We start from the raw sequence: 19,474 nt of genomic DNA, 5'->3' as shown, positions 1-19,474 counted from the left end.
TATCCTTTTGTAGCCAAGGAATCAGCAATGAACGATGCTCCACCAACTGAGCCAGCCAGGTGCCCAAGATTTACATCTTTAAAAGATGAGCTCTGACTTCAGTGTGGCAAATACATTTAAGGAGTAAAGGGGCAAGAATAAATAGAACAATGGGGTGCTTGGGGGCCCAGTCAGTAGAGCATGCGACTCTTGATCTCAGGGTAATGAGTTCAAGTCCCTCACTAGGCACAGGGATCACTTAAAAAAAAAAAAAAGGAGGGGCGCCTGGGTGGCTCAGTCGTTAAACGTCTGCCTTCCGCTCAGGTCATGATCCCAGGATCCTGGGATCGAGCCCCACATCGGGCTCCCTGCTTGGCGGGAAGCCTGCTTCTCCCTCTCCCACTCCCCCTGCCTGTGTTCCTACTCTCGCTGTCTCTCTCTCTGTCAAATAAATAAAATCTTAAAAAAAAAAAAAAAAAAGGAAACATACAGCAAGACCAGGTAGGAGAGAGAATAGTCTCTAGGACAGCAAAAGCAGAACTTCAACTGCAGATATTTCTCTCACACTGCCTCTCCAAGGAAATCAAGCTTTAAGCCTTCAGAATGGTAAAATTTTTATTCCATTTTCCAATAAAGGGAAAAACCCTTCAACTGTTCACCCAGCAAGGAGGAGGATTCAGTGTCTCTACTCACCCTTCTTTCTGAGCTCTGGTTTGCCTTTCTTCACTGTGGCCATCACCATGTCACCCACACCAGCAGCAGGAAGTCTGTTCAATCGTCCCTTGATCCCCTTCACAGAGATGATATACAGATTTTTGGCTCCTATGGAGAATGTAAACAAAAGTGATTTTTTTTTTTTTGGCCGGTGTAACATTTTCTCGGCACTTCCAAAGCCTCTCCCTCAGCTCATACTCCCAAGCAGTGAGTTCCCCCCAACCAAGGCGGAACAGCTTGTCACACCACCGATTGAAGCAAAACAACACAACATGCTGCTGCTTCACCCAAAAGCAGTGTTTTTACTCTGCCCTTTCTTGACGGCTCAGTGGGTCAGCAGTCAAGGCCCACCGAGTGCTTTCAAAAGGGGGAGTTTGGCAGAGCGCAGCTGAAGATCTCACCTGTGTTGTCAGCACAGTTGATCACGGCACCTACCGGAAGACCCAGGGAAATCCGGAATTTCGCACCGGAGGACCCACCACGTCCTGTGGGTGGGAAGGAAAACAGGACAGGGGTCACTGACTAGTCCTGGTTCCGAGTTTCCCTCACACTCTCAAGGCATAAATTCACTCGCACATGCTTTGGGCAACGGTATACGCAATTCCCTCTCTCTGGGACTCCGGCTACCCCTCCTCACGAGCCAGCCGGTTCCCAAAACCAACAGCCAATTCCTCACTATTAGTGCGCTCACGTTACGATTAAGGGGCCTGAGCCACTCAATCCTCGCTCCAACTTCTGGACCACGTAGTCCTCCCTGCAAGGCACAAGGCGTCCACTCTGGGGCCTAAGCCACTCCCACTTCAATACCATTACTGGAGCGCCAGGTGCAGAGGGACCCCGCGGGATTTGGTCTAAACTCCTGTCCGGATCCTGCCAACTCAACTCTCCAGGCACCCCCCGCCGCCGCTTTCGGGGGCCCTTCCAGTGCTCTCACGGCGCCCTCCTCTCCCTCTCCGCCCCGGAGGAGAGCGAAGGGCCCCAGCTGCCCATGGCCGCCGCTCCGGGCGAGGCCAGCAGTCACCCCGCGACAGATGGCGAAGGATACGCAAGGGTCCAAACCTCACCTCGCTTCGACATCTTGAACGCCGGAAAAGGACAGAAAGGAAGTAGGTACAAAGGACTCTGGGATATGAACTTTGATGCCCCGCCCAGTCTCGTCACGTGGCCCAGAGCTTGCTCAATCGGCCTCTTCCCCTCTCCCCCCGCCCTCCGCCAGGGCGCTGTCTTATTACGTAATAAGTACTGGACATCGGCTTGAGTTCACGTTGTGGAGTGGGGGGTGTGGGTGTTGAAGGCCGCGGGAGGGAGCGACGCCCCGAGTCTCCTCTTTACGAGCCCTAAAATAGTTGGGGATACGGAAACATTGGTTGGCTCTACCTCCAAAATGTATTTACAGGGCTGCACTGCGTTTAAAAAAAAAATGAGATTGCAGTTCAAACCCATGTTGTTCTAGGGTCAACCATGTTTAAAACCATGACAGTAGATGAGCTCATAAAGAAGTAAGGGTAGGGGTGCCTGGCTGGCTCGTATGTGGAGGGTGGGACCCTTAATCTCAGGGTTGTGGGTTTACGCCCAACGTTGGTTGTAGAGATTAATTAAAATTAAAAATCTAAAAAAAAAAAAAGTAAGGGCAAATAAAGACCATGAGCTAAGCTCTGGGGCACTTGAACATTAAGAAGTCTATAAATCTGTACATTTATAAATCTCTCTTATCACCCTTAATGTGCCTTCACTTGATCTTGCCAGCTTCTCTAGCGACCAATTTTTTGCTCTCCTTCACTTCTCAACCAAATTTCATGTGTTTCTCAATATATGACTTCTTTACCAAATTAGTCTCTCTTGTTACATGGAACCGCCATCCATCCAGGTGTCCCATCTGACTCTTGTCCAAGCTCTTTTCAGTTTGTCTTCTCAATGTCTGTTACAGGGGTGCCTGGCTGGCTCAGTGGGTAGAGATTTGACTCTCCATCTCAGGGTTGTGAGTTTGAGTCCCACGTTGGGCATGGAGATTGCTTAAAAAATAAAAAATCTCAAAGTCTGTCACATCTATCTACTTCTCTCCATCTCCTCTAGTTAGTACTGCTCTGATCCATGTCTTACCTAAACTACTTCTGAAGCCTCCTAGCATACTTCCTGACCTCTGTTTCTCCCTCCATCCACTCACTTTTCATACAATGACCAGGAATAATTTTTCAGAAATACAAATATTACAATGTTGCCCTCCTGAAAATCCTCCAGTGGTTCCTAGTGCTCTTAGAATCAAAGTTAAGGGGCACCTGGGTGGCTCAGTCGTTAAGCGTCTGCCTTCGGCTCAGGTCATGATCCCAGGGTCCTGGGATCGAGCCAGATCGAGCCCCGCATTGGGCTCCCTGTTCCGCGGGAAGCCTGCTTCTCCCTCCCTCACTACCCCTGCCTGTGTTCTTTCTGTCGCTGTGTCTTTCTCTGTCAAATAAATAAATAAAATCTTAAAAAAAAAAGAATCAAAGTTAAAATCCATTATCATGGCCTACTAGGCCCTGGTCTGGCATTACTCTACCTTGTCAACCTTACCTTGCACCACGCTTGCTCTTGTTCTGACGAGTTGACTTTTTAGTCCCAGATACTGCCCATGCTCCTGAATACCCATAGGCCTCACACATGCTTGGAGTACTCTACCCTGCCTACCCTCTTCATGTACACCATATCTACTGATCTTTTAGATTTCAGCTTAACTGTCTCTTAGGGAAATCTGCCCTGACCCTCTTTCTAGGTCATAAGTCTTAACATGCTGCATTTTTCTTTCATATCTTTCATACTACTTATTACAATTCATAACTATATATTTGAAGATTGTTTGTTGGATCACCCCCACCAAAGTCTATAGCTAGTCTATAAGCTCCATAAAGGCTGGGTCTATGTCCTTTTTGTTCAACAGTATATCCCTAGCTCTTAGCATGGGGCCTCACTCAATAAATACATGGTGAATGGCTGCTAAACAAATGAAGTCAATCTCCATCATCTCCATCTGTCAGCATCCTTGCATGAAGAAGCTTTCATTCACTTATGGCAAAATTAGAAATATTTGGAAAATATAATGTTTCTTATAAAGCTACATTTGCTCAATTTATTTTTTTAAAAGATTTTATTTACTTATTTGACAGAGAGAGACAAAGCGAGAGAAGGAACACAAGCAGGGCGAGTGGGAGAGGGAGAAACAGGCTTCCTGTGGAGCAGGGAGCCCCATGCAGGGCTCGATCCCAGGACCCTGGGACCCTGACCTGAGCCAAAGGCAGATACCTAATGACTGAGGCACCCAGGTGTCCCTACATTTGCTCAATTTAAAATACTGCCTATTATTCTGGAATTATCTTCTTTCATCTTTTTGGGTGTTAAAAATGTTCCTTACAACTCTCTATCAGCTTCCCATTCTCCCAATGCCATTGTTTTTTTGGTCATTTTCATGGGAAATGATTGGTCTCTACTTCCTTATTTCCTGCATGTACACATTCCTTGAACCCTGTAGCTTATGTCCTCATTACATGACTGAAGTTATACTAGAAATGATGTATGTTGAAAAATTATACTAGAAAAGTCACCGTGACCTACGCATTTTCAAGTTCCAAGGACACTCTCCAGTGTCTTACTTGACCTCCACAGCATTTCACACTGGGATCATTCCCACCTTCTTAACACTCTTCACCCATGTTTTCCATGATGCTGCTAATAATAGAATTTACTATTTATGGAATGTTACTGAGTCCTAGTCATTGAGGTAAGCATTTTACTGGAATGTGACTTCTTGGATCCTCCCAACAACCCTGGGATGTAGGTATTATTATTATTCTCATTTTACCAGTGAGAAAACAGAGAAATGAAAAGGGGAAGTCATGTGTCCAAGATCACACAGCTTGTGAAAGGCAGAGCTGGAACGCCACCCCAAACCCGGCTAATTCCAAAGCACAGGCTCTAAGCCACTAAGCTCTTTCCTCCTTTATTTCCCTAGGTGATCACGTCCACCCAGATAGCTTCAATTGTTGTCTATATGCTAATCTCCCCTCCATCTATATCTCCAGTGCAGACATTTCTGCGTAGCTCTCGCCAATATATGGAAATGGTGATTGGGATACCTCCACCCCACAGGCACTTCAAAACTGGCATGTCCAAAACAGAAATCATCATTTTCCTCGGAGATCTGCTCTTCTGCCTGTATTTTTCTCTTCTTTTTCACTTCTTAAAGTAAACTCTAGGGGCGCCTGGGTGGCTCAGCCGTTAAGCATCTGCCTTCAGCTCGGGTCATGATCCCAGGGTCCTGGAATCGAGCCCCACATTGGGCTCCATGCTCAGTGGGAAGCCTGCTTCTCCCACTCCCCCTACTCGTGTTCCCTCTCTCACTCTCTCTCTGTCAAATAAATAAATAAAATCTTTAAAAAAAAACAACAACTCTATGTCCAACATGGGGCTCAAACTCACAACCCCAAGGACAATGATTGTGTTCCCTACAGACTGAGCCACCAGGTTCCCCTTTATTAGTCTTCTTAGTTGGTGTTACCACCAGGGTCTCACCATATCATTCCATCGCTAAAACCCCGTGCTGGCCTTCTAGTGCTTATAGAATAAAGTCCAAGCTCCTTAGCATAACACTGGAGCCTCCTCCTGAAATGGCTTACCTTCTCTCTGGCCTCATCTCCAATCACCTTTCCTCTTACACTTCATTCTCCAGCAACACCAAACTGCTTAGGATTTCAGGACTCATATTTATCCTCATCTTCTTCAGAATTGTGCTCAAATGTCATCTCTTCCCTGTGCCATTTCGCAACCCCAGGATGCTCTCCCCTGAGCCACCTCTTTACTTCGGAGTAGCGGTTCTCAAATTTTCATCTGAAGACCACTTAACATTCTTAAATTATTGAGGACCTCAAAGAGTTTTTGTTTATGTAGGTTATATCTATTGACATTGACTAGACTAGACATTAAAACTCTGAAATGTTTAAGTATTTGTTAATTCACTTAAGATAATAAGTCCACTGCCTATTAAAAAATACATAACATCTTAGGGGCGCCTGGGTGGCTCAGTCGTTGGGCGTCTGCTTTCGGCTCAGGTCATGATCCCAGGGTCCTGGGATCGAGCCCCACATCGGGCTCTCTGCTCCGCAGGAAGCTTGCTTCTCCCTCTCCCACTCCCCCTGCTTGTGTTCCCTCTCTCGCTGTGTCTCTCTCTGTCAAATAAATAAAATCTTTAAAAAAAATAAAAATAAAATAAATAAAAAATACATAACATCTTAAAATGAAAAATACATGTTTCTAAAGAAGAATAATTTAATGAGGAGTGTCTTTGCTTTACATTCTTTTGGCGATCCCTTTAATGTCTGGCTTAAAGGAAGACAGCTGGATTTTCATGTTCCCACACTTTATCTGTTGTGATAGCACACATCATTGTATAGCCTCTGGAAAGCTCTACTGTATACTCATGAAAGAACAAGAAACAGATAAATAATGTAGTCTTATAAAATTAGCTTTTCTCTTTCCAGGAAGGGTCTCAGGAATCCCCCAGACCATTGTTTCAGAACCACTGACCTGGATGGAGGACCCCAGAATGGTTGCAGACATTCTCGCCTTACACAGTAATTACTTTGTTTTCATGTTGACTCAGCCATCAGCACCTGAAATTCTTGGTGCTATAGTTTCTTTCCCTATTCCCAGGACACTCTGCAGGGACGCCTGCTTGGTTAGTATTGTATCTCTTTCCTATCATCTTGAGGATGGTAGGGCTTAAAAGTGAATGCAGTAGGGGGCACCCGGATTTGAACCGGGGACCTCTTGATCTGCAGTCAAATGCTCTACCCCTGAGCTATACCCCCTCTGCTGGAGAAAGAGGGATTATACCTTAATTGTGGCGTTCGCTGACCAGACCTCTCTGGTGGTTAGTAATACTTTAGTACCTGTGATTGACTGTTTCAGGTTTCCGGGGGTGATAGAAAGAATCAAGAGAAGATTGCAGAGACAATCTCGACCCAAGTGGTGGGAGAGGAATGTGAGGTCTGCTCTGACCCAGGCTTGAAGGTCCTGTGGGGGTGTGTGAATAGGATTCCTTCTCTCCATCAACGACAGGCTTTTCTACCTCTGGTGTCTGGGAATTCTTCCGTGCATTGCCAGCCTCCCTGCCTGCAACCCGAGCTGCACTGAATCCCCAGCCCAGTGCTTTGTGCAAGAGAGGAAATGCTTCCCCTGTCCTTCTTCAGACCCTCTCTCCTCCTGTACCAGACAAGCTTCCATTGTCTCCATTCTCAGCATCTTCAGTCACTTCCTCTCCCCTGGCCTCTTCAAACATCAACAGGTTTCCCCTAGATCGGGAAGCCCTTCCTTTGCTTTGTGCAACTGCAATCACTTGCACATTTCTTCTTTCTTGAGACCCATTTTTAAGAAAGCCAGTGACTTCATTTCTTTATTATCAACAACCTGTCTCTGCAGTTCTGCTACTCTGCATTTACCTTCCTGATTGTCAGTAATTTTGTCCCCTGGAGTATGTATCTTGGTTCTCCAACTGGATTGTAAGTTCCTTGAGGGCAGGGATCACTCTGCATTCCTCCTTGTTTTCCCCACAGTAGTTGGCACAGCGCCTGCCTGGTTCACTATACACCCTAGTTTGTACTTGCCAGCCAAACCACAATCCTGATAAAACTCAACTACCACATTACACCAAGCTAGCACCCAGTCCACTGATTTTTGCTGGAGAAGAGCTCATAAGTCCTATGTCACCTCATCAATCTCAAACAGGCTAGTGTTCCCTGGCTAGAATTCTTACACCACTGGCTGGCTAGATTCACGTTCTCACTCTCCAAAATGTCTATTTCACACACTTTCTCCTGTCTCAAACCTTCCATATCTTATCTTTCCTCACTCTCTTAGCTGAAGAGCTGGCCTATTTCTTCCATTTTGGAGAAAATCAGAATCAGAAGCAGTGGTGTGCTGGTAAATGGCTAACAGTGGGCTTCAAAGGACCTGGTTTATAGCATTTGCTAATTCCCACGGTGCAAATACTCCCACCTGCCAATTTCAAGCTACCACAAAGAAGTCAACTGGCTTTTAAAATTCCTGAAAATTCAATCATCAGTTCTCACAAGCAGTATGAGCCAAGTCTAGCACACTTCTGGGATTTACTACCTCCTTCGTCAACTCCCCACTATACACTGACAACTCCCAGAATTACATTTCCATCCCAGACCTCTCCCTGGTCCCCAGAATTCACTGGATCTTCAACTGCATGTTTAACATCCCCTCTTCAATATCTACGGAGCACCTCACTCTTAACATGTTGACCCATATTAGCATGTGAACCAGGCAGGCGCTGTGCCAACTACTGTGGGGAAAACAAGGAGGAATGCAAAGTGATCCCTGCCCTCAAGGAACTTACAATCCAGTTGGAGACAGGTCGTTGATAATGAAAGAAATGAAGATGTGAACTGTTTTACTTTCTGTGTAAGAGTTTTAAAAAGAAACTTAATTTTTTCCCTTCTAAACTTACTCCTTTCCCGGTATTCTTCATCTCAGGAAACCACACCACCATCCACCCAGATGGTGAAGACAAAAAACAAGAGTCACTCGTGATTCTTCTCTTTCGCTCCTCTTCCTCAAGCCATCCAAATTACAGGAAGCACGTAGCTTCTCTTCCATGGCCCATCTGGAGGCCTACAGTCCTCTCCGGCTCTGCTGTTCCCATGGTAGTAGGCTAAATAAGGGCCCTCCAGATATGTCCATGTCCCAATCCCCTTGTGAATCTGTTAGTTTATAAGATAAAAGGCAGATGTGGTTGCAGTTAAGAATCTTGAGTTGGGGAGATTATCCTGGATTATGTGGATAAACTCAAATGAATCACAAGGGTCCTTATGAGAGAGAAGCAGGAGGATCAGAGTCAGAGACAGAGAGAAGATGTAAGGATGGATGCAGAGATCAGAGGGTGAGAAGATACTACGTTGGCTTTGAAAATGGAGGAAGGGGCCATGAGCCAAGAAATGCCGGTGGCCTCTGGAAGCTACAAAAGCCAGGGAAACTGATGCTCTCCTAAAGCCTCCGAAGGAACACAGGCATGTCAACATCTTGAGTTTAGCCTAGTGAATTTGATTTTGGAATTCTGACCTCCAGAAGTGTAAGAAAATATTTTTGTGTTGTTTTAAGGAAATAAGTTGGTGGTGGTTTGTTATAGCAGCAACAGGAAAGAAGTACACTATTGTAGTCTAAGACACCACCATCATCTCTTGCCTGCACTACTGCAATAGAATCCTAGCCTGTCTCTCTCTGTCCATCTTTTTCTTCTCCTTTATTGTGGCAAGAACACTTAACATGAGATCTACCCCCTTCACAGATTTTTAAAGATTTTATTTATTTATTTATTTATTTATTTGAGAGAGGGAAAGAGAGTGTGTGCATGAGCAGGGGGAGGCAGAGGGGGAGAGGCAGAGAATCTCAAGCAAACTCTGTGCTGAGCATAGAGCCTGATGTGGGGCTCAATCTCACGACCCTGAGATCATGACCTGAGCAGAAACAAAACCAAGAGTTGGACGCTCGACCGACTGAGCCACCCAGACGTCCCTTCACAGATTTTTAAGTGTACAATACAGTATTGTTAACTATAGGCACAATGTTGTATAGCAGATCTCTAGAATTTATTCATCTTGTATACCTGAAATTTTATGCCCATTGGTTAACAACTCCCCATATCTCTTTCCTCATCCCTGGCCACCACCATTCTACTCCCTGCTTCTGTGAGTTCAGTTGTTTTAGATGTCTCATATAAGTGGAATTATTCAGTGTTTGTCCTTCCGTGATTGGCTTATTTCACTTAGCATAATGTCCCATGTTGTCAAATATTGCAAAATTTCCTGCTTTTTAAAGGCCGAGTAATATTCCATTGTGTGTATTCTCTACGTCCATTCTTGAGTCCCCATACCTCTTCCCCACAGCAGTGTGGGTGATGATCTCAAATCCCCGCTCCAAATCGTCCAATGGCTGGCTTTTCATCCATATGCAATAAAATCCATACTCCTTGCCTTGGATTACAAGGCCCTTGACGGCCCTGGCTACCTGTCCAGCTCTTTTGAATTGCCCTCCCTTTGTCCACCTCTCCAGCCACTCTGGCTCTAGGGACTTGGTGGTAGTCATTCCCACTACCTAGAATGCCTGCCCTCCCCGATAGCCAACTGTCCCTTTCATGTCTTTCAGATCCTAACTTTCTGGTTTGTCTTCACTAGACTTTAGACTTGGTGTGAGTGAGAACAGAAAGTATGTTCTGCACCTAATGTGGAGTAGTTGCTCCATAAAAAGAGAGAGTGACCTCAAGAGAGTATAGGCAGGGAGTGTCTCCCAGTTGTGTCCTGTTAGCTGGTGTTTGTATTCTTTTTAGAGAGACCAGGGAAAAGGATTTCCTATCCAGTTTTGCAAAAGATTGTTTTCTGACTTCTTTGGGTAAAGAGATGGGTGGGGTTATGGATAGGGAATTGAGTCTATTTTGAAAAGGCAGATTGGTACCTGACTTCACATGTTTTCAAAATGCCAAGGCTTCTATTGGTATTTTAATTCTGTTCCTCCTTACTAGAAAATTCAGTATCACCTAGCAAGAAGAAACTAACTTCCAACAAATAATTTTCAGGATGAAAAATTTAGGATTGTGGTAAAGAGAATTTACCACAGCTTTGCCAGCAGAGGGGGTATAGCTCAGTGGTAGAGCATTTGACTGCAGATCAAGAGGTCCCCGGTTCAAATCCGGGTGCCCCCTTGGCTACTTTTACTGTTTTTCACAGTTGTTCAAGTATAACCCGGACATTTGTAGGTCATGAATCCGAAACTCTTTGGAATCCTGGTCTCTTTCACTTGGCTGATTTCCCCGAGCAGGTACTTGTTCCTTGTACCTGAGAAGCAAAGAGCAACACCCCAGAGGTTGAACAGTGGAATATTACTCTGTCTAGTCTTACGGTATACCCCAACTCAGTGGCAAGAAGCCCACTTGTGGGTAAAAAGGGAGCACCAAACTATTTTCATCTCTTAGACAGTTTGAGATCTATTGGTTTAATGTTAAATTATAGTTTTCTTTTTAGGTTAACAATGGAGTGCCTGGCAGGGAGGGGGGGAGAGGGAACATTATTTAGCCTAGTTCCTACTCTGAGAAGACTAGAACAGAATCCAAGTTCAGAAGGTTTATCTACGTGGTTGAGAAGTTTAAGACCCAGCACAGATAGAAGATAGGTCAAAAGTAGATGGCTTTCTCCTTCTTTATGTTAGCTCAAAGGGAGGGCTTTGGCCTGATAAAAGTGCAGGTGGTAAATCTGAGGCCTACTGTCCAGAAAAGGGGTGAAAAGCTGGCTATTCCCTGGGATTGGGCTTTGCGCCCCGACAGTGGTTCTGCTCAGTCTCCATGCCCAGGCTTTTGACGCCTCTCCCAGTTATGAGAGCCATGGGGAAAAATGCACTCAAGTATTCCCCAAGGGCTCCGAAGGATGACACAACCAGATTCCGGGTTTAAAATATCACAGCTGCCCCCTGACCCGGGCAGCATGTCTCTCCCTTTCTCCTTTATTTTTCCTTTTTTTGGGCAAAATCTAGTCAAGGGGGACGCCCTTGCTGCTTTCAGACATTGTTTCCCTGTGGCCCAACAATGTTAACTGTCAGTCAGGAAGCCAACAGATATCTGTCCCACCTTTAGGTTGTGAAGCACAATCAATCGCCTCCTATTACTAATTCAGTGGTTCTCGAAGCGTGGCCCCCTGACCAGCTGCAGCAGCGCCCAGGAACTGGTTACAAATGCAAATTCTTGAAGTTCCACTCCAGGCCTGCAGAGTCAGAAACTGGGGGTGTCTCAACAAGCTCCTCTGGTCATTCTGCTGCACGCTCAAATTTGAGAGTCATTGCCTTAGTATATATCAGTTTGCGTCCGGATGTAACTTTATTTTTGTAAATTAAAATGAGCCTATGGGTGTGAATTCGCCATTTTAACATTCTTGAAGTGCTTTCACTCTGCCTGTGTCATGAGCAAGAGGGAAGGGTGAACACGGCAGGTCCATGACACCTTACTTAAGAAAGAAAGTTGAAGTTGGGGAAAGGTTGTGTTTGTGGGTTTCCCTCTCTTGACCATCCACCTCCCCCATCGGAAACGGAAAGCCAAGTTGGGGGAGTAATCTTGTCCTCTGACCCGGGCGCCTCGAACTGCCTGACACCCTTGAGGTTGCTGGCGGTGGCCGCAGAAATCCCAATTCTGGCGCGGATGGTAGGGAGCTGCAGCTTTTGAACATGGTTTGTGGGCGCACCCACTCCTCCTCCTTCTGCTGGGTACAAAGCAAAATCGAAAACTTTCTGCTAAGGTTGGAAAATGAGGATGGCATCTGTAAAAATTCGACTTTCGGTTTTCTTTTGACCTAGGATCCAACGGTCAATAGTAAATCCAATTTATTAAATGCTCATGTCAGAGTGAAGGAAAAACCACGAAGGGGGCACCCGGATTTGAACCAGGGACCTCTTGATCTGCAGTCAAATGCTCTACCACTGAGCTATACCCCCACGCCGCTGCTGCGCCTGGACATGGCTCTTTGGATGCTAAAACACTGCTACACTGAGGGTAGGGAGTAAGAGTAAGGGGAAAGGAATGAAGAAAGGGGGCCAAGCGGAGGGCAGAAGGTGTCCGGACCCGGAGAAACCCGGGAAAGCCGCAAGGCAGAGCGCGGGGAAGGAAGAACCAGCCGAGGCTGCGAGGCGCAGCGTCCAGGCTGTAGGGACGGGTTCCGCCCTACAAACGTGGGAAAGGATGTGGGGGAAGGGAGGCTAACTGAGGGGCGGGGCAGGGGCTTCCCGTTCCGGCCGCAGGTTCACGCCAGGTATCGACCGGCACAAAGGAAAGTCCCCGAATCTGGTGAATCCAATCCGGCGTTCGGGAGGGTTCCAGCCCCACCCTCGATGGGTGCGAGGGGTTGGCCCGCCTCCCGCAGCCCGGGCGCCCCAGATGTGCAGCCAGGCGGGCTCCGCGCCGCCTCCAGCGCCAAGGGGGTCCCTGGCCTCCGGGCGCGCTGAGGGCACCTTCCGCCGGAGAGCGCCGGGGTACGGGGGACCCTCGGGACGCACCTAGGCGCGCGCCCCCGGCCCCGCCGCCCTCCCCGGAATCCGCCCCCGCGCAGCCCCACGTCGCCCGGGAAGCGCGCCGCCCGCGCGCGCCCCTGTCCGCGCCCGCGGCGCGTCCCCGCCCCGGTGCAGCCCCTCCTCCCCGCTGTGTTTATTAGGGGAAGGAGGGCGGAGGCGGAGGCCAGTTCCCTAGCTCCAGCCGCCGTCGCCGCTGCCTGTGTAGTTGCAGGCGCGGCCGCCTCCCGCCAGCTCGCTCCGGGGAAAGAGAACGCGCGCGAGCTCGGGCGTCCCCGCCCCAGCCCTTCCCGGAGCCATGAATCCCAACTGCGCCCGGTGCGGCAAGATCGTGTACCCCACGGAGAAGGTGAACTGTCTGGATAAGGTGAGCCCCGGGATCCGGAGGCGCGTCGTTGCAATCCCCGAGCTATGCTCCGGATTAGGGGAGGAGAGAAGGGCCGGGTCGGTGCCGCCTCATCCCCGCGATCCGGGGAGGAGGAACGGAGGGTGGTGTCATGGGGTGTGGGGACAGACCCCAGTCTGGAAACCGGGAGATCTGCGGCGCGGCAGGGAGTCCACGCGTGGCGGCAGCCACTGCTGGAGAATAGTGGGCTCTGTGCCCTGGGGCTGGGAGGACGGAAGAGGAGTAGGGAGGCCAGGCCCAGGGGTGGGGGGTGGGGGAAGGTTAGGGGTGCAGTCCCGCCCCCTAGGGCCGGGAGAGTGAGAGGAGACGGCCGCTCCCTCTCCCCGCCGCGCTGAGCGCCAAGTAGGCGGAAGCGCGGGGCGCTGGGGGGAGGGGGCGGCGGGGGGGGCGGGGCAGAGGCTGGGGGGCCCAGCGAAACCCGCAGCTCTGGCCGCAAATGGCCGGACTTCATGGCCTGGAGACCCGGGGCGGGGGCTATCAGCCGGCCAGTGTTACATCTGGTGAACTGGGCTTCGGATAAGGACCCAAGCCCCACTGCGAGACCCCTTTTTTTGGACGACCTGTACCCACCTCGGTGGTTTCGCGCTTAATAGACTAGCAGACCTCCTTCATAGCTTCCCAGCCCCCACCTCAAATTAGAAGCCAGCTCCCGGGGCTGGGCCGCCCAGCCAGAGCGGAGCGGGGTCGGGTGCTGGAGTAGGGTGGGTGGGGGGTGCTTTGCAGAGATCTCCTGAAATTGTGCTCAGAGCCTGAGACCGGCTTGTAGAACAAAGAGCTAACTTTTCAAAGCAGGTTTCCCCAATGAAGGGTGGGGTTGGCTGAGTTCAGGGGAAGCCCAGAAGAGGGGGAGGTGTTAGGAAGAGGGGAAGGTGGCCTTCTGGAAATTCATGGTCCCTTGGGGGCCCTTACGCATCGTTCCTCCCCATCCCCCCAATCCGTGCTGGACTTATTCATCTGGTTGCTATTATACTTTTGGAGGGAGGTGAAGAGTAGAACTGGGTGTTTCCATCAGTTTCGGGTAGGATCCGGTTTTTTAAGCTCCCTAAGATCCTAATGCGATTCCTCCCCCTCCTCATCTTCTCCCCACTCTGGAGGAGAAGCCTCTGTGGTTTTTCTCCTTCCTTGTCATGCCTTTCACCCACCTCCCAAAGCTGACTCCAAATCCAAATATCCCCTCCTACCTGTCTGAACTGGTAGGGGTTGGGGGGCATGGGATGGAAGAGGGGTGCAGAGCCCTGGGGCCTACTTCATCGCACACCTGGAGCCAGGTTTTGTTTGGGAAAGGATAGTTCATTGGATACTTTTTGTCTCTTCCCTCTCCCTTGGGGTTGGAGCTTCCTGTGATCTTTAGCCTCTGAGTCAGGGCAATGGGGTAGGGTTCCCAGGTCCTGAAATACATTTGAACTTGTTCTTGGAGGAAGGAGATATATGGGGCTGCTGCTGTTTCGTTATCTCTCCTGGGCTGGGCAGGAGGAAAGGAGAGCCATAATGTGGGCACAAGCAGTGGGGGTGCTGATCTTCCCAAAGACCACACCAGCTTCTGGAAGGCAGGACTTGAGCTTGGAGGCACTAGCTGAAGAACTAACTGTTCGGGGTTCTTGCCTTTCCTCGATGGGAGGAATTTTGGCCTCTGCATCTTGCATTTGGCCTCTGCATTCCATGTGCCCCCCCCCCCATTCTCCATAGTCATGAACTGGGAAGAGGCTGTGGGCTCTTTCACCTATATAAGGCAGAAGCAATATTTGGTGGAGGGTTTGCTTGGCCAGGAGCCAAGGGGAGACTTGGTCCTAGTTCCAGGTCTGCTCCCACCAACTTTATGAATGGCTTTAGGCCTCAGTATTCACCATCTGTCACATGGGTATGAATGATGTCATTTCCTTAGAAGTGGGGCAGTGTACTACAGCTCCTGCCAAAGTGCCTGGAAGGGGATGCGGTGTAGGCTGTGTCCTCCCTGTCTTTCTGGGATACTCGGTCCAGCCCCACACCCAGCTCCCTTATAAAATCTTTTGGTGCTGTGTGCCAGAGGTGGGGGTGGGGCAGGTAGGGATCCCGCAGGATGCCTTCTCCTGGGGTTCTACTTGCCCTAGCTGGAAGAGGACATTCAGGTGGGGTTGCCCTGGGAAGTGGGAGATGGTGATTCCTCCCTCTTTTTAGAGCTCTCCTTAGAGGCGGTGGCCCTGGGGAGACCTCCCCCCCCTCCACTGAGCAGGAGGCCTAGAATATTCAGGTGTCAGACCTGTTCCTCCCAACCCTCTCCAGACGGTAAGCACAGGCACTTGGACTGGGGACCTGGTGCCCAGAGGACCGAGACCTGGGAGCGGGGAGCATTCAGTCTCATAGATGCGGTTGCTAACCAACTTCTCAAGGCCTCCCATTTACTAGAGGAGAGTCAAATTAGACTCATTTCACTACGATTTCCCTATGGTACATAGCTCACGATGTGACCCAGAGCACAAGCTACGTCCTTGCTGTTAGCTTTTTCTCCTCCCTGAGCCTTATCTCCCAAAGGCTTAGGTGGGTAAAGGCCGCGTCATCGCTGATGGCCACCCTGCCCCCAGCCAGCAGCACCCAGCGTGCTGTGCATGCTGAATAAATATATATCGCTGATGATGGCGTTTGAGGAGGGAGGTCGAAACGTGCTTCCTCAGAGGACTTCTGGGCTTAGAGTTGGGGGAGAAATGGGGTGACCTCATTTGCTCATTCATTCAACAAATATTTATTGAGCACTTGCTTTGTGCCAGGCTCTCTGAATGGCTGCTGCAGGGCCTTTGGGGAGGAGGGGAGTCTGTGTCCCAGAACGTCCTCTACATTTGGAGAAGGGCGGAGTTTTGTCCCAGACCCTATTGGGGATGCATTTGTATCCGGGGATCTGTACTGTCGAGTACTCTCCGCTGGCTTCCTTTCCCAGGCCCCTGAAAACAGGTGGAGACCTTCGGGAAGGGTAGAGGATTGGTAGGCTGCTAGCTCCCCTTGGAACGCCTCACTGGGAGGGGAGGGTGCTCTGCCTCTGGTGGTCTGAGCCACCCCCCCACAGGGGGCAGCAAGGTAGAAGGCGGCTGGGCTAGACTAGAGAGAGAGAGAGAGAGAGAGAGAAGGCAAGTCCACGTAGCTGTGGTGCCCTACTTTTCCAGCTGAAGCTGAGCATACCCCACGATCACTTCGTGATCATCTGTTCACAGTAGCTACTACTCACTGCAACGTACCAGGTTCAGTCTTCACAAAACAGATGTGATTGCTCCCGTGAATTATGAACCCCATACATGGAGGCTCAGACAGATCATGTGGCTCATTCCCTGCTCAGCCAGAGCTGGAATTCAAATAATCTAAAAGTGCTTTGTGCTCAGCTTTTCTGCCTGTTCTGTTTGCAAAAGGTATTTTTATTTACACCGTCTCCTAGTGTCCGTACTGGTCCACCCCTTTCTGACCCTGGCCTGAGGAATGTTCTGGGCCTGAGCTCCTGTATGGAGCTGGGGCACTAGGAATAATAATCTCCCCCTGGAAAATTGGGGAGTTGCAGCCAAGGTCTTTGCCTTTAAGCCAGCAGCCCAGGTGGCCGACTGAGCTAGGATGGTGACCCCGGCCCGGCCAGGGGACAGCTGGTGTTGCTCCCGGAGGAGGGAGGCACTGTAACCCTTGGCAACAGGAAGGGAGGGGAGGGCTTCATCCTCCAGCCCTGAGTCATGGCCACCTCGGGCAGCCTGGGTGCAGAGGGCGAGGTGCCAGGCTGCAGGCACAGTGACCTGAGGTTCGCCGCATCCCCCTCCCCCAGAGCTGTGAGAGCCGCTTCCCCCAGCTGCACAGTGATTCCAGAGAAAGAGAGAGGCTGGCCCAAGCCTTGACCACGTGTGGGGGATCTTGCTTTTGCCCCCACCAGCCTCCATTTGCCTTTCTGTGGAGTGGGGCTTCCGTGGAGCGGATGGAGCTCTGGAGGTGCAGGTGGAGGGGCCTTGTGGGCTCCACTGGAGCCCAGAGACAGGCTGAGAGCCTTCTGACTGGCCGCACCCCCCCCCCCCGGGGTTTTGTGATGAGGGGAGGGAAACAGTGGACTTCCTGCAGGCAGCAGGAAGGATTAGAGCTGCACACCCAGAGGTGCACTTTGCTCTCCTGAGGCTAGAGTCTCAGGAATGCATCTCTGAAATCTTACCTGGGACCTCTAAGAAAGGGAGGGGACTCTTGCTTGCCACAGGGCCTATGGGGCAGGGGAGGGAGGCAGACAGGTCATTGTGGGGTTGTACTGACTTAGTTCCCTGTGTCCTTCACCAGACCGATGGAAATGGGGATGGGGTGTCCTTCATCTTGGGATCCCCTTGGGGTCCCCAGCCCCGGCTTGGCCCACAGGGGCTGTTGGGTGACTTGCCATCTTCTGCTCCCCCTTGCACTCCTCCCCCGCCCTTGCCCAAAGGGGACACAGTAGCCAGAGCTACTGGATTTTCTTTAACCTTGGAGCCCTCGCCTAGAGGGGAAGCAGCTCTCGGCGCTGGGCTTGGAGCCTGCATCTGGGTCATGTCGTCCCTCCCACGCCCCCACCCCGCACCTCTGTGAGACCACTCTGCAGACGGGGAGCGTGAGTTCAGTAGCGTCGCTGGAGGCTGTCAGTCCACTCTCGTTTTCGTTACCCAGCTCCTGAGCCCCCTGTAAGGGAGCAGGGCACTACTGCCTGGCCTCTCATGCGCCCAGCCGAGAGCATGGTGTCTCTGGAGCTGGGGGGGGGAAGAACTGCTGATGGAAATGGGCCCCATCCCCTCCTGGGGGCTCCCTTTCCTCCAAAAGGCAGCTGGGAGGTCTCTTGTGGCACTCCTGTACCCCCAGCCTGGCCAGTATACTCTGCCCCCCTTCCTGAGGGGTTCGGCTCCTGGGCAGGGACCTGGCCATCTCCCTCTTTCCCTGTGTCTCCCCCAAGTCTATCAGGAGGCAGCTTTGGAGGTCCCCAGTCCTAGGACAGTGCATATTCCTGCATATGTGTGTGTGTGAAAGTGGGTCATGGTCCGGATTCCAGAGAATGTTTTTCCTGGCAGGCCCCTGAGGGGGTGGGGGGAGGTGGAGGCCCAGGCAGGGGCCTGTGCGGCTAGGCAGGCAGAGGCCAGCAGACTGGGTGGTGACAGGGCTGGGGCACTCTGCCAGCACCTTCTAGGCATTGGCGGGGGGGAGAGGGGCTGTCACTTCGGGGGGGGCTGATGGGGGGCAGGGACTACCCTGTTCTAGTTTTCCAGCCAGGTTGTGTGTGTGCAGGGGTTTTGTACTGGGAGCAGTCTGGGCTGGGCTCTGGGATAAGCCCAGGTGGGGGTGAGGGCCAAGCTTAACACCAGCCGTTCCTTTGCTTCCAGACTTCCAGCTGGCCTTCTTCCCAAAAGAGTGGTTCTCCTATCTTCATTTACTATTCCACCTTGGGCGAGTCTCCTTGATAGGGAAAGTACTCTACTAGAAGGCGCTTACCCCCAAATTATCCCCTGGTCTCTGGTTGAGGTGGGCCAGGGTCGAGGAGGTGATATCTCAGCTTCTCAGCTTCCTTTTTTCTGCCCCCTCCTCCCAAGTGTCCCAGAGGCGCCCGTTGGCTGGGCAGCACGTTTAGAAGAGCACTGACTTGGGCGAATTCCTTAACAGGTGGCTGAGAGCCAGCTCTGTGCTGGGCACCTTCGGAAGTCTCCCCCTGGGCCCTTCCCTGGCTCTTGGCCTCCTCCTTTGAGGGGTCAGGAGTGTCTTCCTCTGACCGCTAGGAAATGGGGCAGAGGCAGGCCCGCCAGGTCACCAGACAGCCCAGATTCTGGGGTCCTGGAAGCTGGACTCCGGGTCACTGTTGATCCTGGGGCCTCATCCTGGGCTGCCAGGGGTGCGATCTCTCGATCTCTGTCTCACTGCCGTGGGTTTGCCTGGGCATCACCATTTCTCAGGATGCGGGCACTTCTGTTGCATCGGTCCTCCTTCTTCCTGGTCCTCGACTCTCTTCCCCTCGATTGCCCCGCCCCATGGTTTGCTCCCTGGGTATTGCTGGAGTCTTACCTGCCACTCATTCGCACATGCACTGTAGCTGTGGTTGGGCACGGTGGAGCCCCCCCTGCTCCCCAGCACGCACCAACCTCCACTGGAAGCTGCTGGAAGCTGCTGAGCCCCCTCGGCTGGGTTTGTACCTGTCGCAGTGCCCAGCACCTAACACTCGGGTCCTTAGAGGGGCCAAGCACTGTGCTGAGTGCTTTACAGGTGATTTCTCATTTAGTGCTCGGTATTCGGTATTATTTTTACGTCCATTCTGCACACGTGGAAATGGCTCGGAGGCATGGGCCCTGA

At 50.9% G+C, this 19,474-nt stretch overlaps 2 protein-coding genes and 4 non-coding genes across 6 annotated transcripts in view; 2 read left to right on the top strand and 4 right to left on the bottom strand.

The window, feature by feature from the left end:
- RPL23 (ribosomal protein L23) overlaps positions 1-1,854 on the bottom strand; it is a 3,919-nt gene extending 2,065 nt beyond the window's left edge. The window contains exons 1-3 of the mRNA XM_006743307.3: positions 1,758-1,854; positions 1,095-1,178; positions 673-801 (exon numbers count right to left, since the gene is read on the bottom strand). Of these exons, the coding sequence (XP_006743370.1) occupies positions 673-801; positions 1,095-1,178; positions 1,758-1,770 (226 nt within the window). The 5' untranslated portion in view covers positions 1,771-1,854. The remainder of the gene's footprint in view (positions 1-672; positions 802-1,094; positions 1,179-1,757) is intronic.
- LOC115944300 (small nucleolar RNA SNORA21) lies at positions 929-1,063 on the bottom strand. Its single transcript, XR_004078869.1, has one exon. It is a non-coding gene; the product is annotated as a small nucleolar RNA SNORA21 (small nucleolar RNA).
- Positions 1,855-6,458: 4,604 nt separating the features above from the next.
- Positions 6,459-6,530, bottom strand: TRNAC-GCA (transfer RNA cysteine (anticodon GCA)). The gene has a single exon. It is a non-coding gene; the product is annotated as a tRNA-Cys (tRNA).
- A 3,839-nt stretch (positions 6,531-10,369) lies between these two features.
- On the top strand, positions 10,370-10,441 carry TRNAC-GCA (transfer RNA cysteine (anticodon GCA)). The gene has a single exon. It is a non-coding gene; the product is annotated as a tRNA-Cys (tRNA).
- Positions 10,442-12,144: 1,703 nt separating this feature from the next.
- On the bottom strand, positions 12,145-12,216 carry TRNAC-GCA (transfer RNA cysteine (anticodon GCA)). Its single transcript has one exon. It is a non-coding gene; the product is annotated as a tRNA-Cys (tRNA).
- Positions 12,217-12,917: 701 nt separating this feature from the next.
- The window catches only part of LASP1 (LIM and SH3 protein 1), a 39,070-nt gene continuing 32,513 nt past the window's right edge, over positions 12,918-19,474 (top strand). Inside the window, exon 1 of the mRNA XM_006743308.3 lies at positions 12,918-13,153. Within this exon, the coding sequence (XP_006743371.1) occupies positions 13,085-13,153 (69 nt within the window). The 5' untranslated portion in view covers positions 12,918-13,084. The remainder of the gene's footprint in view (positions 13,154-19,474) is intronic.

This window comes from Leptonychotes weddellii, chromosome 15 (assembly GCF_054177405.1).
Source record: "Leptonychotes weddellii isolate Sample4059 chromosome 15, ASM5417740v2, whole genome shotgun sequence".
In the NCBI taxonomy this organism is placed as follows: domain Eukaryota; kingdom Metazoa; phylum Chordata; class Mammalia; order Carnivora; family Phocidae; genus Leptonychotes; species Leptonychotes weddellii.
Note: the sequence above shows the minus strand (reverse complement) of the source record. Positions and strands in the feature narration are given on the sequence as shown.